Source organism: Taudactylus pleione, unplaced genomic scaffold (genome assembly GCF_031769625.1).
Source record: "Taudactylus pleione unplaced genomic scaffold, aTauple2 ptg000283l, whole genome shotgun sequence".
NCBI lineage: Eukaryota > Metazoa > Chordata > Amphibia > Anura > Myobatrachidae > Taudactylus > Taudactylus pleione.
In genome coordinates this window covers 1,419,408-1,439,772 of record NW_028284685.1, presented here as the reverse complement: position 1 = coordinate 1,439,772, position 20,365 = coordinate 1,419,408, and the positions used below count along the sequence as shown (strand labels likewise).

The 20,365-nt window shown below is 50.7% G+C and overlaps 1 protein-coding gene across 4 annotated transcripts in view; it reads left to right on the top strand.

Moving 5' to 3' along the window:
* LOC148512077 (flavin-containing monooxygenase 5-like) overlaps positions 1–20,365 on the top strand; it is a 195,037-nt gene that overhangs the window by 92,082 nt on the left and 82,590 nt on the right. For 3 of the 4 annotated variants that reach the window (XM_088482221.1, XM_088482219.1, XM_088482220.1), the window contains exon 3: positions 2,611–2,799. The exons of the other annotated variant lie outside the window; for it this stretch is intronic. In XM_088482221.1, coding sequence (XP_088338347.1) covers positions 2,611–2,799 — 189 coding nt within the window. The remainder of the gene's footprint in view (positions 1–2,610; positions 2,800–20,365) is intronic. 4 annotated transcript variants of the gene reach the window in all.

Genomic DNA, 20,365 nt, shown 5'->3' with positions numbered 1-20,365 from the left:
CCAACAATGCCTTTACCCGGTTACCTACCATAACAACCTCACACATTTGTTTTTCTGACTCAGTTGAAGGTGTAACAGTACAGGCTAACCTGGCAAAGAAAGACATTCTGCGACGTTCAAAGACAGCATCACATTGCATAGGTTCTTGAACAACTGGACAATTAGCAACAACATGTCCTGGCATACCACACCTAAAACATTTAATCACATAACTGTCAAGTCTTTTAGGCATGTGAGACCTTTCTGGCCCCACTGACCCATCTTTAAACCGAGCACTCAATCTCTTCAGTTTTAAGTTCTCTTAACTGCCCAGGACCATTTTCCCACGGAACAGTCTTATCGGGTTTCACCGAAGTGCGCTGTCGTGGATCTGGGGGCCACTGAGGTATAACCAGCAGTTCCTCTGCCGCCAGATACCTTTCCAACATCTCCACTATCTGGTCAGCTGTCTTAGGATCCCTGTGGCTCACCCACTTGCGTAAAGCCTTGGGCAGGGACCTCAAGTAACGGTCCTTGACAACTCTTTCAACCATCTGAGGTCCAGTTAGTGTCTCTGGTTGTAACCATTTTTTGGTCAGGCGAATTAGGTCGTGCATTTGTGAGCGGGGAGGTTTGTCCATTTAGTACACCCAGCGATGCACATGTTGCACTTGGACCGACAAGGTAACTCCCAGACGAGTCAGAACTTCTGCTTTTAGCTTTTCATAGTTCAAAGCATCCGCTGTGCTTAAGTCAAACTATGCTTTTTGAGGCTCGCCGGAGAGAATGGGTGCCAGCAATCCAGCCCTCTGATCCTTAGGCCAACTCTCCTGCTCGTCCGTCCTCTCAAAGGCAGTCAAGTAGGCCTCCATATCATCAGTCTCTGTCAATTTTTGGAGGAAATGGTTTGCTCTTATGGAGCCGTTTTGAACATTTGGAAATCCATTTCAAGGCCGTGCTGCAAGTTGCTGCACCACCTCTTTTGGGACCTCATGGTCCTTGTGCTGTTGCCGCCAGGTTTCCTCATTCTCCAGTTCATGTTGCTGCCGTGCCTCCTCAACCTCCAGTTGATGTTGCCGCCGCACCTCCTCAACCTCCAGTTGATGTTGACGCTGCGCCTCCTCAACCTCCAGTTGATGTTGTCGCCGTATCTCCACAATCTCCAGTTGCTGTACCCTAGAGGCTTCTTGCTGTACTGCTGTCACTTGTAGGAATGCCTTGACAATATCCTCCATATTGTTGGGTTTTTTCAGCAACTTTGTAGCCTCTTTCACCCAGGACATGTGTCAGTACTGGTTTCCAGCAAAAAAAAAAAAAGAAAAAAGGTATGTCTGGCCCTTTAACTGAACCAGATTTCACAACTCTGTAGGCAAAGCACCACCTGGACTTGCTTCTATGTGTGAGGCACCACAGCTCCCAGCATGTCCCACTGTGCTAAAGCCTCTGCAGAGTATCACACCTGCAGTTTTACTTTGTGCCACATTTAATTTCAGTCCAGACAGACACAGACCTGCTTTCTGCAGAACTCTCAAACCTGCTGCTGTCTTCACCTATGCGCAGACCACAAATGCCCGAATTCTCCACCACATGTAGCAAGGTCGGGGAACATTTACCATCTCCTGGGGTAGATGGCACTGCACAACAGCTGAGAAGTCACACAAATTCCACTGGTCTGGTGCAACTGGTCTCAGCCAGTTTTATTAGGCAAACAAACAAAATAAATACCTTGCCATCTGGCTCTAACTATACAGAAGTAGTCCTAGCTCACTAATAAACAAAGTATAAGAAGGCTTTTTCCAGGTTTAGCTTTTACCTGATTCTCCCACAAAGACACAATAGCCTGTCCTTTCCCCAGGCAGTGTCTCCCTCTAATGATCAACCTCACAGCACTAAAAAACTGCCACACAGCTGAAAACCTTAATTAGCCTCCTGTGAAGCTAATAACCCAAAAAACTCCTAACACAAACACCTTCCTGAGGTTTCAAAAGACATAGGTCAGGAATCTAGGGCAAATATACCTGCCTTCCACTATGATGCCAGTGATCTTGTCACAGTACCTAGTGTAAAACAGTCGCATACAGTATGTTTCTGTGGCAGATCAAATGTTATATCTGCATATAAGTATAAATACGCTTTTTGTGTGCCTTTTACTTTGCGAGAAAACCTTAGAAACCCTGAGACGCATCAATGGCTGTGATAAATGTACTCTTTTGAACTACAGTACCAGACCCTCCAACATGACCCATTCCATTAGGTACAAAATGCTCTGCTCCTGGACTTCCCTCTTAATTTATGATTGCAGATACCTGTGCTGTAGCACCTGTCCCATCAATTACCTAGCTCAACACAGGTGACTGCAATCATACATTAGGTGGGAAGTCCAGGAGCTGAGCATTTTGTACCTAATGGAACGAGTCATGTTGGAGGGTCTGCAGTACATACAGACAATAATGGAATTAGCTCTATCTCCATGTAGCAAATCAGACTCATATGAAAGTGTAGCCAAACATTTTGAATCAAAATTGACAGCGTACTATGAATTCAGCGTTTGGCCACTGCTGTATCCATATTTCAAAATATGTATCACAAAATATTTTGTTATTTCACACACAATTGTGTTTTTTACAACAGGAAAATCCTGAAGATGGTAGAGCCAGCATCTATAAATCTGTCATTATTAACACATCCAAGGAGATGATGTGTTTTAGTGATTTCCCAATCCCTGAGGATTTTCCAAATTACATGCACAACTCCAAAATCATGGAATATTTTCGGATGTACGCCAAGAAGTTCAACCTTCTGAAACACATCCAGTTGAAGGTACAATCATGGACAAATTAACCCCTACATCACAAGATGATCCTATTGTAGATTTAATGCTTGCAAGCTGATAATAACATGTGGGTTTTCATTTGCAATGAGTTATTACTGAGAACCCTAGAAAATACTACATTGCATTGGGATTTAGGGAATATGCAGGGGCGTATTTATAATGGGTGCAGGGTGTGTGGTGCACATGGTCCCCTGGACACATCCTGCACCAATATGTTTTAATAAGTTCTGCATCGGGCTGTAAAGATAGACAAAACACCTGAAAAATAACCGCCGCAGCCATTTTTCTGGAATCATGCACACTAGGAAAATCTACGGGAAAATGGCGGCCTCGCCATTTTCCTGGTGACCTGCGCATGAGCAGTAGACTCTGGGCACAAACTAGTGCCCAGAGTTTAGTGCTCTAGTGACGTGGCTGGCTGCCGGGGAGAGAGGAGGGGGCCCCAGGCAGGTGTAATACCATTCTGGGATATAGTGGGGTATTACATGGGGAATGCACACGGGCCCCCTCCTCTATTAAGATGCCTCTTAGAATATCTATAGACAGGGGCGGATTGGGAATTTAAAATGGCCCTGGAAATTATTTTAAAAGTGGCCCCATGTGGGCGGGAACAAAAACAATGGGTGGGGCTAACATAACAGTAGGCGGGATTAGCACATGATTAGTCAAGGCTAAAGGAACATGTAAAATGTTATTTGGAGTTACAGCATCACAAGGGGTACCATATTAAAGTAGGCAGAACTAACACACAAATCAAAGCTATAAAGTATTGTGCTAAACCCCACATATTTAATTAATGTAAAGGTCAAATTTTATGCTGTGCCCCATTTTGTTGTGGCTCCAGTTTATTGACATTTAAAATACTCCCTAGACTTAGGACAGAACATCTTACAGGGGAATTGTTTCCTCTATGAGTAACAAGTAGATACAGTTTATTAGGAGCATGTCCGTTTGGACACCTCCCTCCCAAATCTAAATCTCTCTGCATATTTTAAGTCTGACCCACCTGCAGTGCAGCATGGTTTCACCAAGATGATCAGTTGAGAGAGATCTCTCTCTCTAGTCCCAACTCTGAATCAAGCCCTGGGACCACTGGGCTAAACTGGTTGATGCTGAAGTGAATGAAGTAAGGTGGCTGTATGAGGCTCTTCCACAATCCGTTCTACCATCAGGATAAACTGAACAGCAAGAAGAACAGTTTAAATACTAGACTGAGATACTGGTATGCTACTCTGCCACTGTATGACGGTAACAGTAACTGAAACACAGATATATGAATAGTGCACAATATAGTTGGTTGTGTGTCAGGAACACAAAGAAATTAGTTCAGTCAGTAATACACACTCTACACACTGGTATATGAGTATGCAGGTTGTAGCTGGAATTGCTCGTTGGTATTGGATTTGCAGTTTGCAGATTGTGAATGGTAGAGCATGCAGGTACTGATAGTGCAGAGAATTAGCAGTCTGGAGACTTCACCAAACAGCAGTGGATAACAAGCTGGAACTGAGGGCTCGATTCAGACCCGCTCGCTAGATGCGTTCACACGCAAGGGAAAGTATGCAAATCAGGCGATCGCACAGCAAGGCATTAGCACGCCCACTATGTCTTGGCGTCCAAACGCGGTGTGTATTTAGACGCCCACTAGCCTGTCTTAAGACGCCCACTTATGCACGTCATCTCCAGGATGTGTATGCAACAACCATCGGATGCATACGCAGCACTTGTGGCAGATCATACCCTACCACAAGCACTGCTAGTGCTTTAGTGTAAAAATCAGCCATGTGACGTGTACTATGACGTTGCATCTTAATTATGCACGCCTCTGAAACAGCGTTGAGATGCTCAGGCACGCCTGTGTTCGCACCACCACTCCCCCGTTTCCATCAACCAACCTCTGTCTCCACCCACAAACGGCTCGTCATGTCACTCAAGCTAGCGATCACATGGACTGGTTTGCGCACTGCGATGCGTATGCATGCGCACATTGCAAACATCGGCAGGCTGCGTGCGAATGCATCCTAGCGAGTGGGTCTGAATCGGGCCCTGAGATCATAACAAAGTGGGAACTGGTATAAGAACAGCAGTGGTTAACTGCACAGACTTGCCAGCTAGAGATACTGTAATTAGCAGTGTGGGAACTGCTCAGGTTGCAATGGGTAACTGTACAGGTTAGCAAGCTGGAGGATTAGTAGTGTGGATTTCAGGGGCGTTTCTAGAGAGGAGGGGGCCCGTGTGCAGTCTCCGACACGGGCCCCCTCCTCTCCGCCTGCCCGGCAGCGCACTGACCTGTGCGCGGCCAGCGCCGGAGTTATAGACTCGGAATTTCGCATGCCGGACATTTCACCTACATCGCATATATTAGCTGTGGAAACTTATCGTGCGCGTACTGTACCTGCGATTCGCTCGATTCAGTTCCAAAAGACGCGAAAAGTGTCAGAATAAGGGAAATCAGCCTGAACCCCCAAAAAAGTTGCAGAAACATTGGGGATCAATGTAGTAGTGCCTGATTAGCCCTAATACAATTGTTTGGGGTACTTAAGTTCGCACAATTCCCACTAATTAGCGTCTTTGCACAAGTAGCGAAGAATGGCATAAAGCAGTATTTTAAGGAGAAAATAAGTAGTCCTGGCAAATTTGGGGTACTTAAAATGGGTGCTAGCATATTTTAATGTCTCTAAAGTGCAGTTTTAATAATTGCGAATTTCCACTCTCATAAAAGCATCGGCAATCCCAAAAACACTTGACCCTTTCTTAGTACACCCCCAGAACCTTATTTCGCTAGTTTGTGAACTTGTCCCCCCACTTTGTGTATTTTTGCCCACAAATTCAAAGTACTTCTTTGGGGTCTTCCTCACTTTTATCTAGGGATTTTTTGACACAGTTGTTCTTTGGGGGCTGTCCAAAGGGTTCCCCGAGTGGTCTCCCCACCTTTGCACACTTAAATAAAAATGTTGCACTTCTTTTCTCCTGCTATTCAGAGGCAAATCTTTTTCACCTATTACATTGCATTGACTTTCTGCGTACACGAAAAGCGGATGGAATTGAATACGGAGATAAGTTTCCGCCTGGCAAAAAGTCGATCTCGGCTTTACGCTTCTAACTGAATACGGGTCTAGGTGTGGATTGAAAGATCTACAGTAAAAAGGTAGACAATGTCTAGATAGACAGTCAATAGGTCGACAGGGACAAAAGGTCGACATGTAAGAAAGTTGACAGGTACAACTGGTCAACAGTATCAAAAGGTCGATATGAAAATGGTCAACACAAAAATGGTCGACATGTGGTGTTTTTTTTTTCTAACTTAACTTAACCCTCCCTCCTGGTGCCTAACCCTAACCGTCGGGGTAGGTGCCTGATCCTAACCGTCCCTTCTAGTGACTAACCCTAACCATCCGGTAAGTTCCTAACCCTCCCTTCTGGTGCCTAACCCTAACTGTCGGGGTAAGTGCCTAGCCCTAACCGTTGAGGTAAGTGCCTAACCCTAAAAATAAAATCATCCGTTGACCATTTTCGTGCCAACCATTTTTATGTCGCCCATTTGTACCTGTCGACCCTCTTACATGTCCACATTTAGAGTCGACCTTTTTGTCCCTGTGAACCTTTTGTCCCTGTCGACCTATTGACTGTCTAACATCTGGTGTCTATCTAGACATTGTCTACCTTTTTACTGTAGATCTTTAGACCGAATCCAGTCCAATCTCTATATCCCTATGATGCGCTGCAGCCTATACTAGCATGCTGCTATGTGTTGCGGTCAATAGGTTTCTGCTTCGTCTACCCCAATGAAAGCTTTTAAAAACATGGGGCATTTGCATGAATATCTGCATAGCTTCTGACTCAGAATCAGGCTCTTTGGGGTAAATTTACTAAGATGGGAGTTCTATTAAGAAGTGATGTTGCCCATGGCAACCAATCAGATTCCAGGTATTATCTTCTAGAAGGTGCTAGATAAATGAGAAGTAGAATCTGATTGGTTGATATGGGCAACATCACTTCTTACATAGAACTCCCATCTTATTAAATTTACCCCTAAATACAGTATGTTGTTTTTTTCTGTATTTTAACTATGACATTGCTCTTGGATAACCACACCCCTTCCAGATACTGGTCACGCCCCTTAGTGGGCCTGTGTGGCTGCATTTCCCTGGTGGGCCCCTCATTCCCCAGTCAGACACTGGATAACTGTACAGATTAGCAGGCTAGAGGATTAGTAGTGTAGAACTGCTCAAGTTTGCAGACTGGAATTGAAGATGATTTGCAGATGTAGCAAACAAACTGTAATCAGGAGATAGAGCTGCTGATACAGGAACAAGGAACTAATAAGGTACAAGTTGAACTGGCAATGAGCAGAGACAAGTGAGGGGGTTAAATAGAGTGCTCTGAACAGTCATTGGTTGCACAGGAAACTAATTCCTCACTGGTTGGACAAATCCAGAGTCAGCTGACCAAAGCAAGATGACGGCGCCCATGCTGTACCGGCCTCAGGTAAAACGCCAACACATATACTACATGTGCAGCTTGGGAAAACTGGCCAGTGAGAACATGCCAGCCGACGAACTGACAGCACCAGGTGTGGTAAGAGAGTCACAGAACCCTCCCTGTCACAAACTGTCTGGAAACTATGGTATCGATAACTGCTGATGACTCTAGGCTTTGTAGGCTTATTAATACAAAACAGTATAGTTAAAGTTACTTCCAACACTAGGATTTAGAAAAAACATCAACATGTGCCATGACTCGGAAGAAGGAAATGTACTACGCATCGCATTATATCCCACCACTTATTGGGTACATACCAGTGTAAATAACGCCAGTATGTACCATGTACCTAGAATTAAAATAATTGGACAGCTTTTCTATAAAGAGCTGCCCCATACAAAGAGGGGACAGAGGACTTCTGGGTTTATGACCTAGAAGTCCCTCGGGTGTCCCTCTGCGCACGCGTGGGGGGTTCTAGGAGGGATCCGATTTGATCCCTCTCAGGGACTAATGCGAAGAGAAGTCTATAGGCTTTCTTTGGGTACAGATGGTGATGTCCACCGAGTCCAAGCTCCAGAAAGTAACACATTCCGGAGCTTGGCACATATGGGGAATGCAGCCAGAACTCTGAAGATGGTAGTTTTCTGAGATTTGGCTGCAATTTAGCCTTAGTACATCCTGCCCTTCATTTAGGGTTATGAACCAGAGCTGTTGTAGAAACTATGCTATTTACACATGAAATTGACCACCTTTGGGGAAAATGAGATAGAAAAGCACTTTGGAACATTAGTTGACAGAAACCTTAGAAGCAGCACAAAGAGCCAGAAACCAACTGCAAATGGGAATTACAATCAAGATAATTGCATTAATTCAAATCTAGAATTGCCATTGATTAGTCACTAGGGGGCAATGGGCCTGATTCAGACCCGTTCGCTAGATGCGATCGCTCGCAACCAGTGTATGCAAATTTTTCAAAGTGATGTCATGGGAAGCGAGCGCTCGCTAAGGCATAAGCACACCCACTTTAGCTGTGTGAGCGATCGCTCTGTGTATGCAGACACCCACTAGCGTATGTAGAGACGCCAACTAGCGCACGTCATCTCGGGGAAGTGTATTAAAACATTGGTATATCGAGCACCATTGGTAGTGAACGCAGCACTTGCGGTAGCCTTACCCTGTCGCAAGCACTGCGAGGACTTCCGTGTAAAAAACAGACTTGTGACATGTACTATGAAGCTGCCTGTTAATTATGCACCAGCCTGCGATCGCACAGAGTAGTTCGCGCACGCGCAGAACGAAGTGTGCACATGCGCGATTGCAAAACATTGGGCCGCTTGCAAGCGCACAGCGCTAGCAAACTGGTCTGAATCAGGCCCATAGTCCTCAATATGCCACTGATAATTATGTATCCAAGTGAGTTGTGGATGCAATAGTACTGAAGCAATTCTGTATTGCTCTGATTCAAAGATAGCTGTTTCAGAAAAGCCAGGCGCGCACACAGGGGAAGTTTCTGAGTACCTAGAAACCCACCCTGCCCGCCGATCCATCGCCACGCAGCTTATTTAATAGGGCTCCTGGCAGCAAATTTGGCCACTAACACCGGTCGCGCGAGCCAATCATGGCTCGCGGACCGGAATCCAATCAGGAGCAGCCACTTGGCCTCTCCTAATTGGTTGTTGGTCCGCGCGACCAGTAACCAGTCATGAGCGGCTACATACCCGCTCCTAATTGGCTGTTGGACCGGCGCATTATTATGACGTGCCAACGGGGATCCTGAAGGGAAGGGTGCACTCCACCACTGCAGCGAAGCGAGTGCTGAGAGGGCGGAGCTATGTGAAGGGGCTGTGTGCAGAGATGCCGGTGAGGTGGCTGTGTGTACTATGTGTATGCAGATGATGAAGGGACTGTGTGTGCTGTGTGTATGCAGATGATGAAGGGACTGTGTGTACTATGTGTATGCAAATGATGAAGGGGCTGCGTGTACTGTGTAAGCAGATGATGTAGGGGCTGTAGTGGTGGAGTGCACCCTTCCCTTCACCATATGCATACACAGTAGACACAGCCCCTCACTATCTGATCTGCATACACACAGAGCAGATGTAAGGTGTTGTGTGTATGCAGATCAGGTAGTGAGGGGCTGTGTGCACTGTGTAGGCAAATGGTGAAGGGCTGTGTACAGATTATGAGGGGCTGTGTTTACAGATGATGATGGGCTGTGTGTGTATATATAAGGGGAACAGGGGGCCTGATTCAGACCCGCTCTCGAGCGCTATGCGCTCGCTAGCGGGTCGATGGTGGCCCAGTGCGCATGCGCATGACAGAGCCAGCTCCGTCGTGCGCATGCGCGAGACCCAGATAGCGACGGGCAAACCATCGCTCCGGGTCTCGTATCAAAGGGGGCGTGCTGTCGATGTTGAGTGACAGCACGCCCCCATTGGTGGGTGGGCCAGGGGCGTGGCTGCCCAGACGGAGGCGTTCCCATGTCTGGGGCCGGCCCCACTGACATCACAAGTGATGCGAGCGGCCAGCTATGCGAGCGGCCAGGAGTCCGTTCTGAAAAACCAGAGGGCCGGCCCTGATTCAGAGCGAGCACTCTGTCAGAGCGTCCGGCGCTGAATCAGGCCCAGAATGCTGTGGCGATTGCTGAGGGTAGGCGAGGGGTGGCGTGAGGTGAGTGGTGAGGGGAGAAGTGAGTGCTGCAGTGAGGCGAGTGGTGTGAGGAGAGGTGAGTGGTCATGTGAGGAGAGGTGTGCAGCTCTGAGGGGAAGGTAGGTGTGAGGAGAAGTGAGTGCTGTGGGGAGGGGAGGTGTGAGGAGAAGTGACTGCTATGGGGAAGGTAGGTGTGAGCATGAGGAGAGGTGTGATGCTGCAAAGGGAGAGGAGCAGAGAGGGAGGAAAGAAGACTTTCAGAAGAAAAGAAGGAAGAGCTGGCCAAGAATAGTTGGCGCTGCTGGCCAGGACGGACCAGCAGCAAGAAGCTGAGGACCGGAGCGTGCTGCAGTGGTTGAAAGGAAAATACCTAAACTAATCTCCCCACTGCAGCCTCTCCCAGCGCCATGGTAGGTGGCTTCGCCACTTATTTAATCTTTCCTAGACCACCGGAGTTGTTGGACACTAGACCCGTTGGCCCAGTCAGTCCTCAGACCTTTGGTGCTTGTTTAGCAGGCAAAGAGCCCGTGCCCTTGGTAAGTGACCCTAGGCATTAGGCCCAGGTCACTGTCCTTATTTTGAAGTGGGGGTATGGAAATATCAGGGGTGTGTTCCATACGCGCATGCAGGGGGGCTTCTGAATACCTAGAAACCTCCCCTGCTCGCCGATCCACTGCCGCGCAGCTTAATAAGGCACCCGGCGGCATTGGGAGTAGATTTAATTTGGCCACTGGTGCCGGTGACTCGAGCCAATCACGGCTTGCGGATCGGCAGCCAGTCAGGAGCAGCCACGTGGCCGCTTCTAATTGGCTGTCGGTCTGTGCAGCCGACAGCCAATCAAGAGCCGCCATGTTCCCGCTCCTAATTGGCTGTCGGTCCATGCATACCTGCACAGTATTCTAAAGTACCACCAGGGATCCTGAAGGGAACGGTGCACTCTGCAGCAAACACAGCTGCGGCAAAGCGAGTGCTGAGGAGCGGAGCTACGTGAAGGGGCTGTGTGCAGAGATGCCAGTGAAGGGGATGTTTGTTTGCAGATCAGATGGTGAGGGGCTGCGCCTGCAGGTACTGTGTATGCAGATGATGATAGGCTGTGTGTATGCAGATCAGATGTAAGGTGCTGTGTATGCAAATCAGATGGTGAGGGGCTGTGTGTACATATGATGAGGGGCTGTGTGTACTGTGTATGCACATGGTGAGGGGCTGTGTGTGGGGCTGTGTGTAAAGGGGAGGTGTGAGGAGAGGTGAGTGCTGTGGGAAGGGGAGGTTTGAGGAAAGGAGTGCTGTGGGGATGGGAGGTGTGAGGAGAGGTGAGTGCTGTGGGGAGGGGAGGTGTAAGGAGAAGTGAGTGCTGTGGGAAGGGGAGGTGTGAGGAGAGGTGAGTGCTGTGGGGAGGGGAGGTGTAAGGAGAAGTGAGTGCTGTGGGGATGGGAGGTGTGAGGAGAGGTGAGTGCTGTGGGGAGGGGAGGTGTAAGGAGAAGTGAGTGCTGTGGGAAGGGGAGGTGTGAGGAGAGGTGAGTGCTGTGGGGAGGGGAGGTCTGAGGAGAAGTGAGTGCTGTGGGAAGGGGAGGTGTGAGGAGAGGTGAGTGCTGTGGGGAGGGGAGGTGTGAGGAGAGGTGAGTGCTGTGGGGAGGGGAGGTGTAAGGAGAAGTGAGTGCTGTGGGAAAGGGAGGTGTGAGGAGAGGAGAGTGCTGAGGTGAGACGAGGTGTGAGGAGAGGAGTGCTGTGGTGAGACGAGGTGTGAGGAGAAGTGAGTGCTGTGGGCAGGGAAGGTGTGAGGAGATGTGAGTGCTGTGGGAAGGGGAGGTGTGAGGAGAGGTGAGTGCTGTGGTGAGACGAGGTGTGAGGAGAAGTGAGTGCTGTGGGCAGGGAAGGTGTGAGGAGATGTGAGTGCTGTGGGAAAGGGAGGTGTGAGAAGAGGTGAGTGCTGTGGGGAGGGGAGGTCTGAGGAGATGCGTGTGCTGTGGGAAGGGGAGGTGTGAGGAGAGGTGAGTGCTGTGGGAAGGTGTGAGGAGAGGTGAGTGCTGTGGGGAGGGGAGGTGTGAGGAGATGTGAGTGCTGTGGGAAGGGGAGGTGTGAGGAGAGATGAGTGCTGTGGGGAGGTGTGAGGAGAGGTGAGTGCTGTGGTGAGACGAGGTGTGAGGAGATGTGAGTGCTGTGGGAAGGGGAGGTGTGAGGAGATGTGAGTGCTGTGGGAAGGGGAGGTGTGAGGAGAGGTGAGTGATGTGGGGAGGTGTGAGGAGAGGTGAGTGCTGTGGGGAGGGGAGGTGTGAGGAGAGGAGAGTGCTGTGGGGAGGTGTGAGGAGAGGTGAGTGCTGTGGGAAGGGGAGGTGTGAGGAGAGGTGAGTGCTGTGGGGAGGGGAGGTGTGAAGAGAAGTGAGTGCTGTGAGAAGGGGAGGTGTGAGGAGAGGTGAGTGCTGTGGGGAGGGGAGGTGTGAGTGCTGTGGGAAAGGGAGGTATGAGGAGAGGAGTGCTGTGATGAGACGAGGTGTGAGGAGAGGTGAGTGCTGTAGTGAGACGAGGTGTGAGGTGAAGTGAATGCTGTGGGAAGGGGAGGTGTGAGGAGATGTGAGTGCTGTGGGAAGGGGAGGTGTGGGGAGATGTGAGTGCTGTGGGAAGGGGAGGTGTGAGGAGACGTGAGTGATGTGGGGAGGTGTGAGGAGAGGTGAGTGCTTTGGGGAGGTGTGAGGAGAGGTGAGTGCTGTGGGGAGGTGTGAGGAGAGGTGAGTGCTGTGGGGAGGGGAGGTGTGTGGAGATGTGAGTGCTGTGGGAAGGGGAGGTGTGAGGAGAGGTGAGTGCTGTGGGGAGGTGTGAGGAGAGGTGAGTGCTATGGTGAGACGAGGTGTGAGGAGAAGTGAGTGCTGTGGGAAGGGGAGGTGTGAGGAGATGTGAGTGCTGTGGGAAGGGGAGGTGTGAGGAGAGGTGAGTGATGTGGGGAGGTGTGAGGAGAGGTGAGTGCTGTGGGGAGGGGAGGTGTGAGGATAGGAGAGTGCTGTGGGGAGGGGAGGTGTGAGGAGAGGTGAGTGCTGTGGTGAGACGAGGTGTGAGGAGAAGTGAGTGCTGTGGGCAGGGAAGGTGTGATGAGATGTGAGTGCAGTGGGAAGGGGAGGTGTGAGAAGAGGTGAGTGCTGTGGGGAGGGGAGGTATGAGGAGATGCTTGTGCTGTGGGAAGGGGAGGTCTAAGGAGATGATTGTGCTGTGGGGAGGTGTGAGGAGATGTGAGTGCTGTGGGAAGGGGAGGTGTGAGGAGATGCGAGTGCTGTGGGAAGGGGAGGTGTGAGGAGAGGTGAGTGATGTGGGGAGGTGTGAGGAGAGGTGAGTGCTGTGGGGAGGGGAGGTGTGAGGAGAAGTGAGTGCTGTGAGAAGGGGAGGTGTGAGGAGAGGTGAGTGCTGTGGGGAGGGGAGGTGTGAGTGCTGTGGGAAAGGGAGGTGTGAGGAGAGGTGAGTGCTGTGATGAGACGAGGTGTGAGTAGAGGTGAGTGCTGTAGTGAGACGAGGTGTGAGGTGAAGTGAATGCTGTGGGAAGGGGAGGTGTGAGTAGATGTGAGTGCTGTGGGAAGGGGAGGTGTGAGGAGACGTGAGTGATGTGGGGAGGTGTGAGGAGAGGTGAGTGCTGTGGGGAGGGGAGGTGTAAGGAGATGTGAGTGCTGTTGGCAGGTGTGAGGAGAGGTGAGTGCTGTGGGGAGGTGTGACGAGAGGTGAGTGCTGTGGGAAAGGGAGGTGTGAGGAGATGTGAGTGCTGTGGGGAGGGGAGGTGTGAGGAGAAGAGAGTGTTGTCGGAAAGGGAGGTGTGAGGAGAGGTGAGTGCTGTGGGGAGGGGAGGTGTGAGGAGAGGTGAGTGCTGTGGGGAGGTGTAAGGAGAAGTGAGTGCTGTGGGAAGGGGAGGTGTGAGGAGAGGTGAGTGATGGGAGGGGAGGTGTGAGGAGAGGTGAGTGCTGTGGGGAGGGGAGGTGTGAGGAGAGGTGAGTGCTGTGGGGAGGGGAGGTGTGAGGAGATGTGAGTGCTGTGGGAAGGGGAGGTGTGAGGAGAGATGAGTGCTGTGGGGAGGTGTGAGGAGAGGTGAGTGCTGTGGTGAGATGAGGTGTGAGGAGAAGTGAGTGCTGTGGGAAGGGGAGGTGTGAGGAGATGTGAGTGCTGTGGGAAGGGGAGGTGTGAGGAGAGGTGAGTGATGTGGGGAGGTGTAAGGAGAGGTGAGTGCTGTGGGGAGGGGAGGTGTGAGGAGAGGAGAGTGCTGTGGGGAGGTGTGAGGAGAGGTGAGTGCTGTGGGAAGGGAAGGTGTGAGGAGAGGTGAGTGCTGTGGGGAGGGGAGGTGTGATGAGAAGTGAGTGCTGTGAGAAGGGGAGGTGTGAGGAGAGGTGTGTGCTGTGGGGAGGGGAGGTGTGAGTGCTGTGGGAAAGGGAGGTATGAGGAGAGGAGTGCTGTGATGAGACGAGGTGTGAGGAGAGGTGAGTGCTGTAGTGAGACGAGGTGTGAGGTGAAGTGAATGCTGTGGGAAGGGGAGGTGTGAGGAGATGTGAGTGCTGTGGGAAGGGGAGGTGTGAGGAGAGGTGAGTGCTTTGGGGAGGTGTGAGGAGAGGTGAGTGCTGTGGGGAGGTGTGAGGAGAGGTGAGTGCTGTGGGGAGGGGAGGTGTGAGGAGATGTGAGTGCTGTGGGAAGGGGAGGTGTGAGGAGAGGTGAGTGCTATGGTGAGACGAGGTGTGAGGAGAAGTGAGTGCTGTGGGAAGGGGAGGTGTGAGGAGATGTGAGTGCTGTGGGAAGGGGAGGTGTGAGGAGAGGTGAGTGATGTGGGGAGGTGTGAGGAGAGGTGAGTGCTGTGGGGAGGGGAGGTGTGAGGATAGGAGAGTGCTGTGGGGAGGGGAGGTGTGAGGAGAGGTGAGTGCTGTGGTGAGACGAGGTGTGAGGAGAAGTGAGTGCTGTGGGTAGGGAAGGTGTGACGAGATGTGAGTGATGTGGGAAGGGGAGGTGTGAGAAGAGGTTAGTGCTGTGGGGAGGGGGAGGTATGAGGAGATGCTTGTGCTGTGGGAAGGGGAGGTCTAAGGAGATGCGTGTGCTGTGAGGAGGTGTGAGGAGATGTGAGTGCTGTGGGAAGGGGAGGTGTGAGGAGATGTGAGTGCTGTGGGAAGGGGAGGTGTGAGGAGAGGTGTGTGATGTGGGGAGGTGTGAGGAGAGGTGAGTGCTGTTGGGAGGGGAGGTGTGAGGAGAGGAGAGTGCTGTGGGGAGGTGTGAGGAGAGGTGAGTGCTATGGGAAGGGGAGGTGTGAGGAGAGGTGAGTGCTGTGGGGAGGGGAGGTGTGAGGAGAAGTGAGTGCTGTGAGAAGGGGAGGTGTGAGGAGAGGTGAGTGCTGTGGGGAGGGGAGGTGTGAGTGCTGTGGGAAAGGGAGGTGTGAGGAGAGGTGAGTGCTGTGATGAGACGAGGTGTGAGTAGAGGTGAGTGCTGTAGTGAGACGAGGTGTGAGGTGAAGTGAATGCTGTGGGAAGGGGAGGTGTGAGTAGATGTGAGTGCTGTGGGAAGGGGAGGTGTGAGTAGAGATGAGTGCTGTGGGAAGGGGAGGTGTGAGGAGACGTGAGTGATGTGGGGAGGTGTGAGGAGAGGTGAGTGCTGTGAGGAGGTGAGGTGTAAGGAGATGTGAGTGCTGTGGGCAGGTGTGAGGAGAGGTGAGTGCTGTGGGGAGGTGTGTGGAGAGGTGAGTGCTGTGGGAAGGGGAGATGTGAGGAGAAGTGTGTGCTGTGGGAAGGGGAGGTGTGAGGAGAGGTGAGTGATGTGGGGAGGGGACGTGTGAGGAGAGGTGAGTACTGTGTGCTGAGCTGTTGTGAATGAGGGGGGGCATCGCTGGATCCGGGTCCCCGTCGGGCCCCTCTTGCAAGCCTGGGCCTGGGCAAACTGTACCCGCCCCCCCCTCTCAGCGCCCATGGCTGTGGGGAGGTGTGAGAAGAGATGAGTGCTGTGGGAAGGGGAGGTGTGAGGAGAGGGGAGTGCTGTGGGGAGGGGAAGTGTGAGGAGAGGTGTGTGCTGCAGTAAGTAAAGCTGTCCTGCTGCAAGAGGAGCAGAGAGAGAGGAAAGAGGACTTCCATGAGAAAAGAAGTAGGAAGAGCTAGCCACGGAAGAGAAGGCGCTGCTTGCAAGAAGCTGAGGACCGGAGAGTTCTGCAGTGGTGGAAAGGAAAAGACCTAAACAAATCTCCCCACTGCAGCCTCTACCAGCACCATGGTAGGGGGCTTCGCCCTCTTTCACTTATTTAATCCTCCCTAGACCACCGGAGTTGTTGGACACTAGGCCCGTGGGCCCAGTCAGTCCTCAGGCCTTTGGTGCTTATTAAGCAGGTAAAAAAGCCCTGTGCTCTTGGTAACTGACCCTAGGCATTAGGCCCAGGTCACTGTCCTTATTTTGAAGTGGGGATAAGGAAATATTGAAGGGGTCCAAATCCTAAAATCTAAGCATAGCTCGGTCTCATACACTCAGATACAGGCAGCACTCCTCGGGTACTTAATAATCCAAGCTTCCATTTCTGTGCCATGTTTCAAATGTATTTATTACATATTTTGTCAAGGCATCTGAAAGGTTGCACAGTAACTGATTAACAAGCTTGGATTATTGAGGGGGAGGAGGAGTGATGCCTGTATGTGTTTTTTGCCATTGGTTCTGTAACCAAGTATTGGAAACCCCCCTTTCAAAATCCTGCGTTTGCCACTGACTGGGATCTGTCCCATTGATTATGACAAGTGAGCTCGTCTGTACTCTGAGTGGAACACCAATGCTGATGTGGCTTCGTCTCTGACACATGCTGATCAGAGACAGCTGGCGGGGGGTGTCCGTGTCCGGCATCCTTATATTGTATATTGCCAAGTGTGTCTCTTGGGGCTGCACCCGTAAAGAGAGTTCTTGATCAAAGGAAGATAACTAATTATCCTCCTTTTACCAAGATCACTCTTTACAGCTGCAGCCCCAAGAAACACACTTGGCAATATGCAGCGCTGAATACTGGACACATGAGTAGATGTACTAAGCCTTGGAGAGAGATTAAGTACCAACCAATCAGCTCCTGTCATTTTTCAAATACTGCCTATAAAGTGACCGTTAAGAGTAGGGATGAGTGGGTTCGGATCCCGAACCCCCCCCGAGCCCTCCGATCCGAACCGGGAACCGAGTCTGGCTCGGGTTTTCCCGTCTGACTCGGAACTGAAATCGAGGCAAAACTTCATCATCCCGCCTTCCGGATCTCGCGGGTTTTGGATTCCATAAAATGTCCCCGCGACTGCGCTATTTCTCACTCCGGCTGTGGACAGTGAAGAGGGAGGGTGGGAGTTAGGGCTGGCTGGGCTGGGCTGTATTGTGTTGTGTTGTGCTGCTGTTGTCCATAGGGGCTGTGTCCACTCCTCCAAAGTCCATAGATTCTGGCTGGGCTGTGTTGTGCTGCTGTTGTCCATAGGGGCTGGCTGGACTGTGTTGTGCTGCTGTTGTCCATAGGGGCTGGCTGGGCTGTGTTGTGCAGTCAGTTGTCCATAGGGGCTGTGTCCACTCCAACGTCTATCGGGGCTGGCTGGCTGTGTTGTGCAGTGTCCCATAAAGGCTGTAGTTCTAAAGGGGTGCTGTAGTGTTGTACAGGGGGTTCTCTTTCCATCAGGGGTGCTCCCCCAAGTGCAAAAAAAACATTTATTTCTGTGTTTGTGAAGTGTGTGCACTGTAGCTGTACGTGCATCAACAAAGGAGCAGCGCCAAACGTGTACCTGTGTCATAAGTAAAGGGCCGACTGGCTCATCTCTTAAAGGGTGGTGTAACCCCCAAAGTGCACTTAAAAAAAATAATTCCTCTTTTCTGTGTTGTGAGTTGTGTGCGCTGTAGCCACATGTGCATCAACAAAGGAGCAGCAGCAAGCGTGCGCCTGTGTGATAAGTCTGTTAAAGGGTGGTGTAATCCCCAAAGTACGCTCCACAAAAAATAAACAATTATTCTTTTTTTCTGTGTTTGTGTGTGAAATGTTTGTGCAGTAGCCGCAAGTGCATCAACAAAGGAGCAGCACCAAGCGTGCGCCTGTGTCATAAGTAAAGGGCCAGCTGGCTTGTCTGTTAAAGGGTGGTGTAACCCCCAAAGTGCACTTAAAAAAAAATAAGAATAATTTTTGTGTTGTGAATTGTGGGGGTCATTCAGACACGCTCGTGAGCGCAGGACGCTCGCAAGCGGGTCGATGTTGCCCCACTGCGCATGCGCACGATGGAGGGAGCTCCGTTGTGTGCATGCACGAGACCCGGATAGCGAGGGGCTCTCCGTTGCTCTGGGTCTCGCATCAAAGGGGGCATGCTGTCGATGTTGATTGACAGCACGCCCCCTTTGGTGGGCGTGCCGGGGGCATAGCTGCCAGACGGAGGCGCTCCCATGGGAACGCCTACCGTCTGAAGCCGGCCCCACTGACATCACTAGTGATGTCAGTGGGAGTGATTTTGGCTCTGATAGAGCCAAAATCACTCCAGGGCTTGCGGCAGCGAGACCCTACCGCAGGGTCTCCATTGCAAGCCCGATGGTCGCGATGGTCTTGACCATCGCGACCATCATCATGGACGCTCGCATAAGCTGTTGGTGGTAACCCACAGCTATGCGAGCGTCCATAAGGCCGCTCCATTTTCATGTAGGAGGGCCCTGATTCAGAGCGAGCGCTCTGGTCAGAGCATCCGGCTCTGAATCAGGCCCTGTGTGCGCTGTAGCCGCACGTGCATCAACTAAGGAGCAGCGCCAAGCGTGCGCCTGTGTCATAAGTCAGTTAAAGGGTGGTGTAACCCCCAAAGTGCACTCTAAAAAAATGTTTAAATTCTTCTTTTCTGTGTTGTGAATTGTGTGCGCTGTAGCCGCACGTGAATCAACAAAGGAGCAGTGCCAAGCGTGCAGCTGTGTCATAAGTAAAGGGCCGGCTGGCTCGACTGTTAAAGGGTGGTGTAACCCCCAAAGTGCACTCAAAAAAAAATAAATTCTTCTTTTCTGTGTTTGTGTGCGCCTTAGCCCCACGTATATATCAATATAACATAAATGGAGGACAAAACTTTGTCCGATAAAAATAAAACAGGGAAAGATCAAGAACCACTTCCTCCTAGTGCTGAAGCTGCTGCCACTAGTCATGACCTAGATGATAAAATGCCATCAACGTCGTCTGCCAAGGTCGATGCCCAATGTCAAAGTAGAGGGCACATACAATCCCAAATGAAAAAGTTCAGGAAAATTACCTTAAAAAAAAACATTTAAATCATCTGAGGAGAAACATAAACTTCCCAATATGCCATTTACGACACGGAGTGGCAAGGAACGGCTAAGGTCTTTCCCTATGTTCATGACTAGTGGTTCAGCTTCACATGACGATGGAAGCCCTCCTACCGCTACAAAAATCAAATGAGTTAAGCTGGCAAATGCACAGCGAAGAACTGTGCGTTCTAAGAAGATATCACAAATCCCCAAGCAGAGTCCAAGTGTGGTGGCGGTTGCAATGCCTGACCCTCCCAACACTGCACGGGAAGAGGTGGCTCTTTCCACCCACGGGAGTAGCGAGGGTGGTTCCAGTGGAGCATGAGCTCCGGGCGCCAAAATGGACAGAAGGCGCCATTCAGGTTTCCGGACTTTATGGGGCGCTGCACAGTATGACAGCCGCCTGTTAGTTTTATCTTGGTTTGTTTGCGCTATATCCTAAATAAGTTACAGATCTGAGATCCGTTTCTACATTTCACGCTCTCTCAAGCTGCCCAGATTACCTCCCCTCCAGCCCTCCCTCCTCTGTGATCATCTTCTGTCACCTCCAGATTGATTACATTCACTTCTCACCTCTTTAATTCCCTCCCCTATCTACCATGGGATCGGCTTTTTGCCCCTGTCCACTCCTTTCTTTTTGGCTTCTGTCACCACCCCTCTCTGATCAACTCTTTGTCCTTCCCCTCTCCTTCTTATTGGCTTCTGTCACCACCCCCTCCTCTCCTTTTCTTATTGGCTTCTGTCACTACCTCTCTCCTCTCCTTTTCTTATTGCCTTCTGTCACCACCCCTCTCCTCTCCTTTTCTTATTGCCTTCTGTCACCACCCCTCTCCTCTCCTTTTCTTATTGGCTTCTGTGACCACCCCCTCCTCTCCTTTTCTTATTGGCTTCTGTCACTACCTCTCTCCTTTTCTTATTGCCTTCTGTCACCACCCCTCTCCTCTCATTTTCTTATTGGATTCTGTCACCAACCCTCTCCTCTCCTTTTCTTATTGGCTTCTGTGACCACCCCCTCCTCTCCTTGTCTTATTGGCTTCTGTCACTACCTCTCTCCTTTTCTTATTGGCATCTGTCACCACCTCTCTCCTCTCATTTTCTTATTGGCTTCTGTCACTACCCCTCTCCTTTTCTTATTGGCTTCTGTCACCACCCCTCTCCTTTCCTTTTCTTATTGCCTTCTGTCACCACCCCTCTCCT